General features: G+C 43.0%; 2 protein-coding genes across 2 annotated transcripts in view; one reads left to right on the forward strand and one right to left on the reverse strand.

Moving 5' to 3' along the window:
• The window catches only part of LOC125169872 (uncharacterized), a 28674-nt gene extending 16067 nt beyond the window's left edge, over window positions 1-12607 (forward strand). Inside the window, exon 6 of the transcript XR_007153819.1 lies at window positions 12061-12607. The gene's annotated coding sequence lies outside the window, so the exon portion shown is untranslated. The remainder of the gene's footprint in view (window positions 1-12060) is intronic.
• The window catches only part of GNS (glucosamine (N-acetyl)-6-sulfatase), a 55291-nt gene that overhangs the window by 4663 nt on the left and 31549 nt on the right, over window positions 1-19079 (reverse strand). Inside the window, exons 11-12 of the mRNA XM_047865713.1 lie at window positions 2791-2898; window positions 1763-1873 (exon numbers count right to left, since the gene is read on the reverse strand). Of these exons, the coding sequence (XP_047721669.1) occupies window positions 1763-1873; window positions 2791-2898 (219 nt within the window). The remainder of the gene's footprint in view (window positions 1-1762; window positions 1874-2790; window positions 2899-19079) is intronic.

Here is a 19079-nt window from a genome sequence, read left to right on the forward strand (position 1 = left end):
AAGAGAAGAGCAAGCATTATATTTGAAATATTCCTCATGTGAGTTTTTTTAAAAAATGTTTACTTTTCAGAGAGAGAGCGAGCGAGCGAGCAGGGGAGGGGCAGAGAGAGAGGAACATACAGAATCCAAAGCAGGCTCCAGGCTCTGAGCTGTGAGTGCAGAGCCCGATGAGGGGGCCTGAACTCACTGAAAAGTGAGCTCTCAAACAGTGAGATCATGACCTGAGCTGAAGTTGGACCCTTAACTGACCGACCCACCCAGGTGCCCCTCGTGTGAATTATTTCTAAGTGGGAAGGGAAGAGCAGCGCCCAGGAGAACATTTTCTGGTCGCAAGATCCTAAAGGAGCCCATGGGTATACATGAGACTATGTTAAAATGCTTCAGGTCTGTGGCCCATGCTGGAGAGGAGCCTCTGGCACACCCTGGGGCTTCAAGCAGAGGCAGGAGGGGACATTTATGACCTTATGTAATAAAAGCAGAACAGAAGGGAGGACCCTCAAAGAGCGAGTCTCAGAAACTAGACTTAACAGTAATATTGTTACAGAAGTGAGAGTTGACATTTGAAGGTTTCTGCCTTAGAACTGTTAAGATTCAAATGAGAACAGATCTGAAAGTACAGTCACTTGTGCTGTACAGATGCTAAAGTTTCCTGTTTTAAAAGCAGTGTTGGATGGCTTCCCAAGTGGGGAAGGATCTAACCCTATTGTTTCTAACATTAGCTCTATCTAATATCGCCATCTCCCCCCACTCTGTACTGTGTTCTCCTAAGTGGAGTTAAGTGATAGGCTAGGAAGATGACAGGTAAACATCATGGGGGAAGGAGAAACAAGAATGGGCTTTGGACAATAGGCAACAGAGCTTCTTTCAAAGTGCTCGGGAGCTACAAATGGTGAGCAAGTCCATTTCTGAGAAACACAATGAGCCTCGGCTCCCCGTGGCAAGATGTGGGTTGCCAGATGAGGCAGGTGAGCACAGGCAGATAGAGTGTGAAAGCACAAGGGACAGCAGTGCAGGAGATCCTCAGACGACCCACACTGATCTGTGCTGGCTAAAAACCACCTTGCCTTTTTTTTTTTTAATGTTTTTATTTTGAAAGAGAGAGTGCAAGCAGGGGAGGGGCAGAGTGAGAGGGAGACACAGAATCTGAGGCAGGCCCCGGCTCTCAGCACAGAGCCTGAGGCGGGCGGGCCTCAAATCCACAAACTGCGAGGTCATGACCTGACCAAAGTCAGACACTTAACTGACTGAGCTACCCAGGTGCCCCTAAAAGCCACCTTCTTATGAGGATGGAAACTCCTGGTCCTGCCCCCCACTGCTCATCTATTTAAATGAGCAGCTCTGGACTGTGCTGTTGTGGGGACAGAAGTTTCTGAACAAGCTGGCTGCCAGTAAGCGTTCTAGGAAATGTCCCAAACTCCTTACAGCTCCACAGAAGTCGAGGTGTCTTACTCTGACCCCAAACTATCAGAGAAGCAAACAGACCAGGCATGCAACAATCTGAAAAAGTGGACTGTGCATTTAAAGGGTGTTTGGGTGGTGGTAGGCGTGGAGAGAATCCCATCTGGAAAGATCACAGTTAGAGAGGCGCAGTATGGCCTCGTGGATTCCATGTTCTTCACTGAAGGAAGCCTGAATGGAAGTACAGATAAGAAACCTATCTTCCCCAGGGAACATCCTTGGACTTGCTCTTCTGCTACCAAGTCCAGCCAACAAAGCACTGGCATGAGACACAAGGGGGTGGGGGAAGTGGGGACCTTCTTACCTCCTGGTCATCAAACTCACAATACTGTAAATTCCACTGTGTTGACATGGTCCTCACACAGGCATAGGTGTTATTGTAAGCATCTTCACAGACACAGTCTGGGAAGCATTGCTGTAGGGAGATTTAAAGAGTTAAATGAAAACAGTTCTTCTAATACGTAATACCGGCCTACAGGGGCAACCAAGTTGGCTCAAGCCAGACCTACAACTGGACCAAAATCAGGCAACCTTCCATGGAGAAGCAAATCAATAGATATGGGGCTTTGTTTCTTTTGGCCAACCTAAGGAACATGTGTTGGTGGTAGTTCTGTTCGTACTCTTGTCATCCTTGTCTGCTGATCTCCTGCCGAGAATTCATGGTAGTGAGCGACTGTAAAATGGGTGGGACAGATGGTAAGGAGACAGAATCAGTCTCCTGTGAGTCGTGTCTATGGTATATTAAAGAGTGCTCGCCCTAAACACTTGGATAAAAAGGCTAAACGAGCTTTGTGGAACCAGTTGCAGGTAAGTTATTTTTTCATGTTTTCCTTACCAACTTCTGGTCGGTTCTTCACTACATCCTTACACGTTGGCATTAGGCTTCTATCTAGAGTCGACTCTCCTATTTCCCACTCTCCCAAGTGAAGCCAACGTGCTCTTACCACCTCCGTCACCAGTCTGACCGCCACCAATGCAAGACACTTATGATGGCAGTTACACAGAACTGTGGCAACCCCACTTCTCTACTGAGTGCCACTGATAGATAGCTTCCCTAATAAAAAACGGTACTGCTATTGGGAAGAGGTATAGATAAGAATACGGGCAGATAGATACACGCACTTGTTATAAAAACTGCAAGAATTCAAGGAGCACATTCTGCCAATAGATCAGAAGCATCATTTTCAGGACTACTGAATTTACTCTTCATCTACTAATCTCCACAGTCAAGTGAAAGAGGACCAAGACTCAGATTTGGGGTTTTAGTACCTGACATGTCTGAACCAATGCCTTGCTGTGCTATTGGTAAGAAAACCGTCTAAGCCAACTCACAGATACTCCGGGACTCAGGGAAGGACATGTTGGGTCGGTGACATTGCGGCCTTCTCCTTGATACTCCACCAAGACATCAGACCGCCATGTCAGATTACTGGCACCTCTCTGGAAGGAAGAACAAAAATGGTTTCTATGAGGCATACAGAATGTGATAAGGATCACAAAGTTTTATTCTATTACTTCAGGGGACACGGGAGTCAAAGCTGGTTGGACTGTACATTCGGCACCTAAAGGGAATGACAAAACCTAATGCAGATGAAGGCTTCTGAATATCATGTTTGGTATTTACAGAGCCCTTACAAGTGATGGTCAAATACTTTGAGCATTTAGTAGTTACTTCCCAAGACTACTTCTGAGAAGCAGGTCAGGAATGGAAACTATAAACGATATCTAAGAATTCTTAACTCATCTGAAGAAATTTACAGGCTAATACACACAAGGACAAAAATTAAACACAGCTTATGCGTTAAGGACTATAAGGTTCAAAATTCTTCTTGGTTAGAATGTTGATACCATACGTAAATGAACCCATTTAGTCTTCACTGCACATCCGTGGAGAGAAAGGAAAGAAGCACCAGCATTTGAAATAGGAGCGCTGAAGACAGGCTCACACATGGTGAAAGGAGGAAGGCGACAGAAGTAAAAAGTTCTGGATCAAAAGGACAACAGGAGTACTGGGAGGAAGAACATGGGGTAGTAAGGTATCCCCAAATCCAGCTTTCAGACAAGGGTGGCAACCACACAGAAAACGGCATGGACAGGAGGCTGCCCACTTGTTCTGTAAACAGCAGCAGGTGGTGGGAAGCAGCAGGAGGCTCTTAAGCAGGGAAGTAACACAATCAAGGCTGTCCTTTAGAAAAGTCATCCCAATAGCAGAGTCTAGAGATGCGGTGGAGAGATGGAGCTAGGGAGATCAGGTTAGAATGTGCTCTTAAGATGGTCTTCAGCCTTACTAATCAAAGTCTGCTTTGCGGTGTTAAAGAGGAGACGGCAGGCCCAGAATGGAGTCACTTGTGCTAAACCCTACATCAACAAACCTAGACTTAATACTTACCCTAACCCAGTTGAGTGTCAACCCTCCAGGAATGTAACCTTTATTTAACCAGTCAACTTGAAATTACTTGGTTAGTACTAGGGAGGTAATCTGCCTGATGGGTCTTTCTGTTCTCCTCAGGAGGGTGACCACGCATGAAACGATGCATTCTTTGTTAATAATTTCCTTTAGCTGCCTTTCTGCCTTAAAAAAACCCTTTCCTTTTCTACACCTCTCCAGAGTGCCCTTCTATTGTAGAGAAGTTGCTGCCTGATTCATGAATCACTGAATAAATTTTTAACAGACTGGGTAGTAGGTGCCAGGAGCTGAAGCAAACTTCTGACAGCATTTAGGGACCATGAAAGCCACAGGCGTGATAATCGCAAATCCATTTTTGAGTTCATGATCTTTTCGCCATTTCTGAGGGCTGAGGGTCTGACTTAAGCTCCTGGACTAACTGGCTTTCCAGTCCAGGGCTCAGCTGGTCACCTTGAGACAGCAGAATGTTCCATTCAGAACCCAACTCCCCAGCCCTTCGTTCAATCTGCAGTTCCCCAGTTATTTGTAATCTCTTTCCAGTCCATAATCCCCATTTACTGGAGTTTACGGGTTGAGTCCACGCTGGGAATCGCTGGTGGTACATATGGCCTTCTCTTGGCCAGTCTGCAGTAAACATTTCATGGTTCCTGCTGTTATGTTAAGGTGTGTGTCTGTCGTCTTTTGTGTAGATAAAAACTATTGCTAATGAGGATCTTTGAAGCCAAATAGCCTGAAAAATTGGTGGACACGAGTATTTTAGAGCGCTTGCCACCTCAAGAAGACTCCTGTGATAGGATAAACCGGTCACGGAATGGGTTGGATGGACAGGTGGTCACCCACCAACTTCTATCCAATGAGCTACACTGTAAAACACCAACCCCCAACCCAGTGGTACATACTGTTTAGGTATTCAGACTGGCTCAGAGAAATCCAAAGCCTTAGCTAATAGGTATCTTAAACTCTAAGTCGAGTGTACCACCTTCTGGCACATGTGCTTATTTTATATCTAACAACTATGGTACCTGAGGTAATATCTACAACAATAGCAAAATCTTCCTAAAAACATCCCAGAGCCCAGGCTTAAAATGGCCCTTATGTGGACAAGTAGAGAAGATCACTCATTTAAGAAACATACCTGACTCTGCCACACCTGGCTGGCAGCCTCAGCCAGCACCGGAACCTCTCCCCAGTGACCTCTTGTCACGCCACACCCAGTGGGCTGCCTTGTCTGGCACTCGAGCTCCCCATGAGCGCCCCTGCCCTGGTGGGGCCAGCTCTGGTGCCCGCAACAGCTACGGCTGGACTTTGTAGACAGCAGCACCCGAAGGCTGCCCTGCCCACAGCCAGCTGCACCAGAGAACTGCCTTGCACATCAGTGAGTTAACATAAACTGCAGGCCAGTCATAACAGGAGGGTGCATGCAGCCCATGCAGGGGGCATCCCTAGGGCACATGGCCTGGGTGACCAGGGGAGTTGGCACTACTGGCCCCATAGGATGGATATCTTTGGCATAAAGCCACTTCAAGACTGGGAGATGTAACTGATATACTTAATAGAACAAATACGTGGAAACAGAGAGGCAAAGTGAGACAAAGGAGTATGTTCCAAAGAAAAGAACAAGACAAAATCTTAGAAAAAGAAATAAAGAAGATGGAGGTAAACAATCTACCAGAGAAAGAGCTGATGGTCATAAAGATGCTCACCAAAGTAGGGAGAAGAATGGATGAACAATGAGAACTTCAGAACTTCAGACAGAAAATATAATCAAGAACCAATCAGAGCTGAAGAATACACTAAATGAAATGAAAAAAAAAATATATATATATACACACACACTAGAGAAGATTAGATCAGGAACAAGACTATGTTGCCTCCTGCCACTTTTATTCAACATAGGGTTGGAAGTCCTAGCCACATCAGATAAGCAAAAGGAAAGACACCCAAATTAGAAGAGAAGTAAAACTGTCTCTATTTAAAGGCAACAGGATATAGAAAACTCTAAAGACTCCACCAAGAAAGTATTACAATAAATGAATTCAGTCAAGTTGCTGGATACAAAATTAATACACGTTAATCTGTTCACTAATAATGAACTGTAAGAAAGAGAGATTAAGAAAATACCATTTACAATTGCATCAAAAAGAATACCTAGGAATAAATTTAACCAAGGAGGTGAAAGATCTATACTCTGAAAACTAAGACAATGATGAAAGAAATCGAAGATGACCCAAATAAATGGAAAGACATACTGTGCCCATGGACTTGAAGGATTAACATTGTTAAAATGCCCATACTACCCACAGGAATCCATTTATTCAATGCAGTCCCTACCAAAATACCAACAGCATTTTACAAGAATAAATAGTCCTAAAATTGTATGGAACCACAAAAGACCTCAAATAGCCAAAGCAATGTTGAGAAAGAACAAAGCTAGAGGTATTACGCTCCCTGATTTCCAACTATATTACAAAGCTACAGTAATCAATACAGCATTGTACTGGCACAAAAAACAGACACATAGATCAATGGCACAGGACAGTCCAGAAATAAACCCATGCTCGTACAGTCAATATTTGACAAAGGAGGCAAGAATATACAATAAGGAAAAGATGGTCTCTTTAATATATGGTCTGGGAAACCTGGACACTACATGCAAAAGAATAAACTGGAGCACTTTCTTACACCACATATACAAAAATATACTCAAAATTGATCAAAGACTTAAATGTTAGACCAGAAGCCATAAAACAGCTACCAAAAAACATAGGAATATTTTTTTTGGATTGGTCTCCTTAGGTAAGGGCAAGAAGGCAAAAATAAAATTAAAAATTGGGCAGGGGAGCCTGGGTAGCTTAGTTAGTTTTAAATGTCCAACCCTTGGTTTCAGGTCGAGTCATGTCTGACAGTTCGTCAGAGCCCCTCTGCGCTGACAGCATGCAGCCTGCTTGGGATTCTCTTTCCCTCTATCTCTGCTCCTCCCTTGCTCGTGCTCGTGCTCTTTCAAAATAAACTTAGAGAAATGGGCAGAGGGCTTGAACAGACACTTCTGCAAAGACAACAAACAGATGGCCAACAGATGCATGAAAGTGATGTGAAAGATGCTCACATCACTCATCATGGGAAAATTCAAGTGAAAACCACAATGAGATACCACACACTCATCAGAATGGCTAATATTCAAAAGATAAGAAGTAACAAGTATTGGTGAGGATGTGTAGAAAAGGGAACCTTCATGCACTGTTGGTGGAAATGTAAAATGGCACAGCTACTATGGAAAACAGAACTACTCTAGGACCCAGTAATCCCACTTCAGGGTATTTAGGCGAAGAAAATGAAAAGACCAATTTGAAAAGATATATGCACCCCTATGTTCACTGCAGTATTTGCAACAGCCAAGATATGAAAGCAACCTAACTGTTCATGGACAGATGAAGCTTATATACGTATATACATACATGCATATATTTATATAAAATAAACTACGACTCAGCCACAAAAAAAGAATGAAATCTTGCCATTTAAGACAACACGGGAAGACCTAGAGGGTATTATGCCCAGTGAAATAAGAGAAAGACAAATACCATATAATTTCACTGATACGTAGAATCTAAAACAAAACAAAAACAAAACAAAAAAACCCAAATGAGCAAAACAGAAATGGACCCAAAGATACAGAGAACAGTTTGGTGGTTGTAAGAGGCGAGGAGATTAAAAGGTACCAACTACAGGTTATTAAATAAGACACAGAGTGCTCGCTTTGGCAGCACATGTACAAGACCCAGAAATGCAATGTACGGCATAGGAAATATAACTTAACTTTTGTGACAGAAGACAGCTAGATGAATTGTGGTGATCACTTTGTATTATATATAAATGTCGAACACCTAAAACTAATATAATATTGTACCTCAACTACACTTCAATTAAAAAAAAAAGAAAAAAGAGATGTACTTGAAAGGGTTCCTGAATTAAATGAAAATGGGATACCTATTTTAATTGATATGTAGGTTTCCAAAAGGCTTCAAGATTCCAAAACAGCCTCACTGAAAGATTCATTTCAAGAGGTCAAGGAAAATTAAAGACACAGGTACCTCAAATAAAAGACGTCACAAATGACCTGACTCCCACACTTCTATCCTTCTTTACAGTAGTACTCTTGTTTTACTAATTCTGTCAAAACTGCCTTTCCACTCTGAAGAGATTTAAAAGTTACTTAAAATAAACCTACCTGCGGTTGCAAGTGATCCTTCTCAGATCTATTTCATTCCTTGGTCAAAGACCAGACTAAGTGCCATAGCTAAAGAATTTCCTAAAGCCAGGGAAGAGCCCAAAGTTTTTTTTTGAAGAGTTTAGAATCCTTACCAGGGACTATGACCCCAGGCTGCTATATTTATCAGCTTCCACATATGTTGGCAGGACCTTGTGAAGGCCAAAAATGGATGCAGGAAGTAGAATGGCATAATCCCAAGGATGATGATATTCAGGGTCCTCGGTCACAAGAGAGCATAGCTCTCTTAAGGACCATAAAGAGCTGGAAATATACCAACTGATATTTTTTTAAATGCTTATTTATTTTGAGAGAGTGCACATGCATGAGCAGGGGAGGGGCAGAGAGAGAGAGGGAGAGAGAGAAACCCAAGTAGGTCCCACACTGTCACCGCAGAGCCTGACTTGGGGCTCAATCTCACAAACTGTGAGATCATGACCTGAGCTGAAATCGATAGTCAGCTGCTTAACGGTCTGAACAACCCAGGTGCCCTCACCAACTGATATTTTAAAAGCCATTCCTAGAGTCTTCCCTGCCTGCACTAGTTGGTCTGTTCATCAAATATGAAAATAAAAGATGAATCCATGGCAGAGTCGGAAGTCTGTTTGGAAATGTTCTTCTATGGCACTTCTGACTCTGTACAATCTGCTCAAGCTGCCCTATTTGTAAACAGATTATTTCCTGAGATTCGTGGGTTAATAAAAAGACAGGATGGGAGGCCACTGGCCTGACTGAACTTGTGACCATAGCCAAACACTTTGAGAGGACTTTGGACCAAAATCATAAACAGAAGTCTGCCAAACCAATGGCCTTTACTGGGTCTTCCATATCATACCCTCCTAGAAGTGCATCATCAGATGGCTGGTCCGGGGGCCATTATCTCACTTGTAATTAACTACGAAACTTTAGAGAAACTGTCCTGAAAGCTCCTACACAAATTCCTCGATGCTCCCAAGGGAGAGCTCCCATGTGGGGCCCTTCCCAAAACCGACAGGGAAACTCCTACCAGTAATACCCTTGAACATCCAAGGGGAAACTAAAATTAATGAAGTATACTTTGCTAAATTCTATAGCTACCAAGGCTATGCTTTCTATTTTTTAATTTTTAAAAAAATTCTTAAATTTTTTTTTTTAATGTTTATTATTTTTTGAGAGACAGAGACAGAGGGTGAGTGGGGGAAGGGCAGAGAGAGAGGGAAACAGAATCCCAAGCAGGCTCCAGGCTCTGAGATGTCAGCACAGAGCCTGACACGGGCTCGAACCCACAAACCTCGAGATTATGACCTGAGCCATAGTCAGATGCTCAACTGACTGAGCCACCCAGGTGCCCCTACACTTTCTACTTTAAACCCCACTCTCATAGGACATCAAATTCCTCAGAGTGAAAAGAAAGTTTATATACTAGGGGTATCTAATCAAGTTTAGACAGAATTTCTACCTCAAACCAGGACAAATGACTTTGTGACCTTTTACTAAAAAGCCTTCTTTTTGGTTCTGTGATATAGCCCCAATGTATTAGGTAGAATCCTTTCTAAATTTAAAGGGCCAATAAGTTTTGCTTCTAATAAGACCTCACCCTACAATTTCCTGACCAACCTGAACCTGATCTTCCATTCTTTATACTTTGTCCTTGATATAAATGAGGAAGACTTCCAACAAAAACCCCCTATTTTAACTGAGATGCCTGAAAATCTGTGGGCCACTTCTAATTCTGACATTGGGAGGATAACAAGTGCAGAGCCTACAGAAATTCACAGATAGGACTAAACTTATTCTTATGTTGCCCCAATATCCATTAAAGCATTAGGCTATCCAAGGCCTCACACCTTGCCCAGGGGTTAATCGTTCCCTGTTCCAGCCCCTGCAACAGGCAGATTTTGTCAGTCTGGAAACCCAACGGGAGAGGATGGTGACTTGTCCAGGACTTGAGAGCTATTAACAAGTTTTCTCCATTTCCCAGTTGTCCCAAATTCAAATACCTAAGTTTTACCAGACTCAAATGGTTCAATGTTATACACCTGTTCAACCTTTTCCAGCATCTCTGTGAACTCCAGCAGCCAATATCCATTTGCTTTTACTTGGAACAATCAATAATACACCTGGACAGTCAGGCCTCAAGGATTCATTGAGGTCCCTTATTTCCCCCATGTATTCCACCAAGATTTCATCCTCCACCAGTTCCTGGGAAATCAATCCTTTTACAATATGCAGACCATCTCTCTCTATGCTTGTTTACCAAAGAGGTCTCCATAAAGAGTTCCACGGACTTGCTGTAGCAGTTAGGTGAAAAGGGACATAAAGTCTCTGAGGGAAAATCTCATTTCTAGACATTGTTGATTACCCTAGGTCATAATCTAAGCACGAAAGGAATCCAGTTATCTCCAAAAAGGATTAAGCTAAGCATAGCTTTGTGGATTTCTAACCTAGCTGGCTATTACACATTACGGGTTCCTAATTTTTCTCTGTTGGCTTCCCCACTCTATGAATTTACCGAGACATCAGTCCCTGAACCCCTTGAATGGGAAGATAAACATGAACGGGCCTTTTTAGAACTAAAATAAGCACTAGAAGAACCGCCCACCCTAGAGATACCAAACCAACCAAACCAAAAGCTTTACATCTTATTTGTGTGTGAAAGAGATCATCAAGCACAAGAAATGCTGATGCAAGAACAAGGCATTAAATACAGGCCTGTTCCAGCATACAGCTCGACTCCCCTGCTAGAGCCTGTGCAGCCAGGCTCCAGCTCCAGCAGCAGTTAGAAGCCTCGGTGAATTTCTTTAGGAAATGACATTTCTTTACACACCCCAAACACAGCTTAAAGCCTTCGTAATTCCAAAAGGACTCACACTTCCAACACTTTTCTGCAAGCAGACTAACCTCCTAGGAACTCTTTCGACCCCTACCCCCTCATCTGCATCGTAAGTGTCAGGACGTTCTTAATCCTGCTCCATTTAATGCCCCTGCCTGAGCAAGGGAGCCTGGGACTGTGGGGCAGTAATGTCCCATTCTGTGACACTGCATCCTGATTTACAAGACATCCATCCCCCTTTTGACTAATCCTGAGTAGTTTTATTTATTGATGGGTCACACTAGTATAAATACGAGAAAGGGAACTTCCAAGCAGGTTATGCTGTTAATCTCCCACAAGCTCACTCGGCCCAATAACAGAGCTCTATTCTATGCCCCCACCTCAGCATGCGAATTCCTGAAAGGTAGAACTGTTACACTGAGAGCCAGCAGGCCCATGATTTGGGGATGTTATGGAGACAAAGGGGTTTTCTTATGTCCACTGGGACCCCAATCAAAAATGGGCAAGTAAACTTCTTACTGCCATTCTTTTACCCTCTGAAACTGCTGTCATCAAAACTGAGGCTCTCACTAAAAAGACTGAACCTGAGTATCAGGGAAATACCCTAGCTGGCTTTCATGCAAAGGTAGCAGCGACAGAACTTGTACAGGTTGTGGCATATGTGGATCAAGTCTATTCTGCTTCTACAAAAAATGACATCTTGTTGCCAGAAGTTTGCCATGTGGGGCAAAGGGTGAGGTCTCATCCTTGCAACGTGGCAACATTCTGTTCCCGAGACAGAGAAATTAAGATTGTAAGACAATGGTTGTAAACTTAATAAACGACTGGGGTTACAGGAAAATCAAGACCTTTCTTCCTGGCTCCCTGGCAAATCCCATTTTGTGGCTTTTGCATTCCTTCCCCAACCACGGTGCATTTAAGATGACGCAAATTATAAAAAACATCGGTGGTGAAACTTCTTTAAAGAACTATAAATGTCTGACCTATCAGGACCATAATCCTGAAAAAACTATTTTTGTTCTCAGAGAACTCAAACCTCCTCTTTCCAGACCCTCTGCAGAAATGCAACTGAATTTCATTCATTTTTCACCTAGCATGGGTTATATTTTCTTGCAGGTATGTCTTCCAGATAGGTTGAAGCCTTGCCCTGCTGCAAAGCTGATGCCCTTACAGCAGCAGAGAGACTGTTAGAAAACTTGTTTTCCACTTCGAGTATACCTTCTGTAATCACCAGTGATTGAGTCACCCACTTCAATGGGCAAATCATACAAGCATTAATGAAAGCTTTGCAAACCTCTTGAAATGATCACTGTCCCAATCACCCTCGATTATATCAGGCAAGACTGAGAGAACGAATGGGATCCTCAAACTTACAAATCTCTAAACTTGCTGAAAAACTGGACTCCTTTGACCTAAGGCGTCGCTTCTGGCCTTGACGACTATTCACAGCACCCACTTTGGGAAACGAACTCATTCTACTACATGAGACAGTTACTGGTAGACCAATGTCTATTGGTATACAACTTTCTGTTGATGCCTTGTTTCAAGCTAGCCTGACATGATACTGTAAGTCTTTAACGTCTTTTGCTAAAGCCTATTATCAATAGGTTAATGAAGCTTTCCTGGATCCCAATTCAAAGGATCCTGTCGGTCACAGTCTTAGAGCCTGGTGATTGAATGTCCTGGAAACATCATAAGAAAACAGCCTTCAAACTCCACTGGAAAGGTCCTCACCAAGTGGTTCCTGATCACTAACACTGCTGCAAAACTAGAAGGCACTGAGCCTTGGGTATACACTTCACAGCTTAAGAAGGCTCCGCCTGACATCTGGTCATATACAGACACTGGAAACCTCCAAATCAAACTGATGAGGAAGACAAGCAAATGACATCAAAGTAGACTGCTTCCCCCTGGACCAAGACTTCATACTTTTAACCGAACATGAAATTTTTTTACCTTCCCCTCCTTTCCTTTACTCTTGTCTTGGCCCATAAAAATAACATGCTTGATCCGTTATCTCTCAGGGAAGTGCTAAGGAAGGTAACCTTTCAGACTGCGGGATTTGTCATCAAAGATTCTGATCTACCCATGATGCTAGAGATCCTCTGGTGTTCCCTGTGACCAATTTCTCTTCTATTCCCAATGTTACTACAAACCATGATCGAGCCCCCCACCCTGCCCCTTCAAGAAGCCTTTTACCAAGTTCAACTCTTAGAGCTAGAACATCCTCTGCCTTGTTTCACATTTCTCCATTTACGACTGTCATGTGCCGGATTCAGACCCAAGTATTTATGTAAATCTTAGTACACTTGCTCCCTCACGTTCTCATGATTATATAGGTCAGACCTGTCCCTTTTCACGGAAATCTCTCACCAGCAGCATCCACCTCTGCAAGGCATTTAGAATGACTATTTCAGGCTGGGAGATTTTCTTTCCCTATGTGCTAAAAACCTAACTGTCCCCTGGTTTGAACAGGTACACACAGCAAATCCTGTGAATGATCCATTAACATTACCACTTAAACGGACATGATCTGTGCCCTGATCCAGTCTGTCTTTGTCTGTGGTCGTTTTCACTCTCCTTGGGCCTATGAATGCTGAGAGAGCTGGCACACAGCCAGGCAATGTCTTAGATTATCTAACTGTGCCCTTGACTTTCCACAGTGAACTAAGACACCTCACTGGTTGACTCTCTTGGATTTATACATCAAGTAAAAAAGAAATTACCAAGAGACATTCATGACTCAGAAATCACCTCCTTTGGCAGATACTTTTCTGGTTATTAGTAAATATAAATTAGAATATGACAGAAACCTCTCCACTCTTTAAGAAAAAAAAATTATTATTTTTTTTTTTGAGAGAATGGGAGCAGGGGAGGGGCAGAGAAAGCAGAAGACAATAGCTTCTGGAAAAAGCTCCTTAGACTCTCTGGCTAAAGTTGTTCTTGTTAAAAGAATAGCCCTTGATTGTATTTTAGCTTAACATAGAGGTTTCTGTGCTATGGCCATACTGTAGCTGGAATAACACTTCTGGGGAAGTTGAAACTCAGTTGTGTAAGATTCCTGAACAAGCCACTTCGCTCAAAAAGGTGACTCCTTCAGTGGGATCTTTTTTTTTTTTTTTTTTTTTTTTTTGACAGATTCTAATTGGTTTGGGTCTTGGGGACTACAAACATTGGGAATTATGCTGTCCATAATAATCATCATAATCTTCCTGGTGCACTGTATTCTCTCAAAAGCATTAGACAGCCACTAACCATCAAGCAAATGATCTCTCCAAGATTGGAATGTCAGAAAAGGAGTGAAAAGAATGATTGACTCAAAGACTGTGAACCTGGGGGCATCTGGGTGGTTCAGTTGGTTAAGTATCCGACTTTGGCTCAGGTCATGATCTCACGGTTCCTGAGTTCAAGCCCCGCATCGGGCTCTGTGCTGACAGCTCAGAGCCTGGAGCCTGCTTCGGATTCTGTGTCTCCCCCTCTCCTGCTTGTGTTTGGTCTCTCTCTCAAAAAATAAACATTAAAAAAAAAAAAGATTATGAACCTGAAGTGGTGGCTTGTGAATATCACAGAGATTAAGCAAAAGATGTCATGACCTATGAATACCACACAAAGGATGGACAAAAGCTGCAAGAACTATAGAGCAGTATCTGAGAACAACACTAATGCCTTAAATTCTTATCACTCTCAGTTAAGCTGACAGTCTGATCAAAAAAGGATAACTGTTAAGAAGAAAAAAAAAAAAGACAACAGAGACGCCTGGGTGGCTCAGTCGGTTAAGCGTTCAACTTTGGCTCAGGTCATGATCTCACGGCTTGTGAGTTCGAGCCCCACGTCAGGCTCTGTGCTGACAGCTCAGAGCCTGGTGCCTGCTTCGGATTCTGTCTCCTTCTCTCTCTGTTCCTCCCCCGCTCACACTCTCTCTCTCAAAAACAAAGATTAAAATATGTATACATATACATATACATATATATATACACATATTTAAAAAGAGACAACAGTTCTCTCAAAAATAAAGATTAAAAAATTTTTAAAAAATTAAAAAAAACAGACAACAGGCCCCAAATGGAGTCACTTGTGCTAAACTCCACGTCAGCAAACCAAGACTTAATACCTAATTACAGCCCCCCCTCCCCCCTACCTTGTACTTGTAACCAGTCAACCTGGAATTATCTGGTCAGTACTAGTGAGGTAATCTGCCCACTGGGCCCCTCCATTCCCCTTAGGAGGGCTACCATGCCTGAAACGATGCATTCTTTGCTAACGACTTTTTTCTGCCCTCTTTCTGCCTTTAAAAACCTTTGCTTTTTTATAGCTTGGTGGAGCTCCTTTCTATTACCAGATGAGCCACTGCCCAAGTAATAAATCACTGGATGAAGCCAATTTGATCTTTACCTTTACTCAGCTGAATTTTTAACAGCAGTCTATCAGTAACACCTGGGACCTTGTTAGAAATGCACAATCTCGGGCCCTACTCTACCCTTAATGAGCCATGGTCTGTATTTCAGTAAGATCCACTGGTGATTCATATGCACAGTAAAACTTGAGAAGCACACTCTGAAACAGTGGTTCTCAGGGTGTGTTCCCCAGCAGGATTAACATCAGGTGGGAACTTACTGCAAATGCAAGTTCTTCATTCCTAGTTGGGGCGGGAAACCATTCCTGATGAATGCAAGTGTGAAAACTGCTGCTCTAAGGACTTCAGTGCACCCACTTAACCTGCTGACCACAGTGGGAAGGACTGGTAGCCTGTTCAAAGCCTCGGAACGCCACAGCTGCCTGGAAAGGGGGATGCATACACAGGAACGCGTCTACTAACCCACTATCCTATAATGAAGCCTGAACAATCCCACACAGGTCAAGGTCTCAGAAATCGTTAAGTCACAGGATTTCAGAAGCCATCAACTCTGTAGGTACCCACTCTACCAACTCTCAGCTGTGGAAGCTGGGAGTCAGGGGAATAGCTTATCTGTCAAACTCGAGTGGACTTTAAAACCTCACACTTGTGCATCGTTAATATGCAGACGAGAAAAGAGTATCTGAAAAGTCTACATCAGTTGTCTCAAAATTTTGCTGAATATTAAAATCACAAGGAGAGCTTTAAAAATCCCAACAGCCAGGTTATATCACAGGTCAATCAACCATAATCTTGGGGATGGGACCCAAGCAAAAGTAAGTAGTTCCCCCCCTCATCTGTAGAGGGTACATTCTAAGATCCTCCCCCATCATGGATGCCAGAAACTGTGGATAGTACCGGACCTTATAGATACTGTTTACTCCTATTACATACATACCTACGATAAAATATAATTGATAAAAAAGGCACAGTGAGACTAACAATAACAACAGAACGAATACAATATACTGTAATACGAGTTATGTGAATGTGGTGTCTCTCTCTTGAAATATCTATTGTACTGTACTTACCCTTCTTGGAATAAAATACCCACGTGATGAGATGAACTGAGGGGGATGACACAGGCATTGTGACATAACATTAGGCTACTACTGATCTTCTAATAACACATCAGGAGGAAGATCATTTGCTTCCAGACCGTGGCTGACCATGGGTAACTGAAACCATGGAAGGTGAAACCACAGATAAGGGGTGACTACTGTATTTTAGTCTCCAGGTGATACTAATGGTCTGGAAGCGTCATTAAACATTTCTGCCAAAGGCCAGATACTATTTAGGGTCTGTGGCTATATAGTTTCTGCTGCAGCTACTTGATTTTGCTGTTGTACAGGAAAGCAGGCCTAGAAAATACATACATGGATGAACGTGGCTATATTCTAATATAACACTATCTATGGAAGATGGGGGTGGGCTAAATTTGGCTCACAGGGGTGTGCCAACCTCCCATCTCTAGCAGCACCATCCAGAATTTTCTGACTGAAATGTACTGTATCTGTGCTGTTCAACAGTCTGGCTAGTGACACACAGGAACTGAATCCTCGCTTTATTCCTGTGACCTTAAATAGCCGCACGCAGCCAGCAGCTTCTGAATCGGGGCAGGCTAGGGCTGCGAGCTGCTCTGCGACCTTCATACACCAGCGGTCTCACCAGAGTAACTTCCAAAACAAAACAGGAACAAGGAGAAGGGTGGAATCCTAAGCAGTGCTTCCACAAGAATGCAGAGAAATTAACGACAGCTGACACTCCAACAACACAGGGGTTAAGGGCACTGACACCCTGCACAGTTGAAGATCCGTGTGTAACTGTTGGCTCTTTAAAAACTCAACTACACGGGGCGCCTGGGTGGCGCAGTCGGTTAAGCGTCCGACTTCAGCCAGGTCACGATCTCGTGGTCCTTGAGTTCGAGCCCCGCGTCAGGCTCTGGGCTGATGGCTCAGAGCCTGGAGCCTGTTTCCGATTCTGTGTCTCCCTCTCTCTCTGCCCCTCCCCCGTTCATGCTCTGTCTCTCTCTGTCCCAAAAATAAATAAACGTTACAAAAAAAAAAGTTAAAAAATAAAAATAAAAAAAATAAAAACTCAACTACTGATGGCCTACTATTGGCCGGAAGCCTTACTAACAACAAAGTCAATTAACATGCTGTATATACCTATTATATGATGTGTTCTTACAGTAAAGTAAGCTAGAGAAAAGCAAATATTAAAATCGCGAGGAAGAGAATATATATATTTATGGTACTGTATTTCTCGCATCGTAAGCCTGTCATCTGTTTACGAGATGATCTGTCAGCACCTTAAGGGATATAACACACTGTACACGTAATACATATTGGTAACACTAGACATGAAAAAAGAAAAAACGAGGGTCGCCTCGGTGCCTCAGTTGGTTAAGCGTCTGACTCGATATCAGCTTGGGTCATGATCTCCTGGTTCATGACATGGAGCCCTGCATCAGGCTCTGCGCTGGCAGCACGGAGCCTGCTTGGGATTCTCTCTCTTCCTCTCTCCCTGCCCCTCTCCAGCTCGTTCTCTCTCAAAATAAACTTAGAAGTTTTAACAACAATGAAAAAACGTGAAAAAAAACCCCTCCTATTTACGGGTATAATGACTCATGCATTGGCAACATGTAATGTGGCTGCTTTATGGTGACCTAGTACAGCTGACACGAACGCTTCACAGTAGCCTAGCTTAATGGATGATTATATAACTTTTATGGCCAAAATTTATGGCACACAGTATTACAGGCATATTCATAACACAGCATTGAAAACATGGTTACATTAAAAAACTCTTACCAGTGGTGACAGGCTGACACCCAGTTTCTCCAGTTTTGAGAGAGGCACACAGCATGGTAACGTTATTCTTTGAAAGCACAAATGGCAAGAAAACTAACACATTAATTTTACTTTAAATATCACTCACCTTATGCCTACGTAAGGATAGGCCATCCACGTCCGTAGAAGCCTTGTACACAACACTCCACACAGTAAATACTTAAGTGATGCTGTTGATACATTTCTTGCTGTACAGTTACTAGATTTTTACACAAAGACAAAAACCTACACACGTTTAACGTCTGGCATGATGACTATTTAAGTACAGAGGATCATCATAAATGTCTTCATCCCAGCATCTTGTTCAGTAGGCTGAGGAGGAGGAAGGGAGAGGCCGGTCTTGCTGTCTCCACACTGGAGGAGGTAGAAGGGGAGGCAGGCACACTCAGTATAACTTTATGAAATACAGTGTAATTTTTGTCTTTCTTGCCATTTCTCTAAAACCGTTTCCATATGGTACCAATCCTTCTTCCACTGTTTACGTTAGCTTCAGTGCCTGTATCATGGAAGGGTCCATGGCATTGAAGACGTTAAAAGCAGTCTTGAATAATGGAAACCCTTCTGCCAGATTGTCCAGTGTCAATCCTCCAAGATCCGTATCTTGAAACCCTTGACCCGCCCGCCCCCTGCCCCTCCTTTTTGCTGTATAGACTATCTCTTTCACAATTTCTTCTACTGTAAATTTTGTGAAGTTAGGCACACGTGGACACAGTTTTCTCCAGTAGGAATTTATTGTTTTGGCCTTGGTGGCTCTTATAGCTTTTTCTACAACGATGACATCTTTGATGGTGTAATCCTTCCAGACTTTCATGATATTCTGGCAGGGTTCTCTTCCATAGTGTTGACAATCCTTTCCACAGAGTAATGTGTGTAATGAGCCCTGAAGGTCA

The sequence above is a fragment of the Prionailurus viverrinus genome, chromosome B4 (assembly GCF_022837055.1).
Source record: "Prionailurus viverrinus isolate Anna chromosome B4, UM_Priviv_1.0, whole genome shotgun sequence".
Lineage (NCBI taxonomy): Eukaryota > Metazoa > Chordata > Mammalia > Carnivora > Felidae > Prionailurus > Prionailurus viverrinus.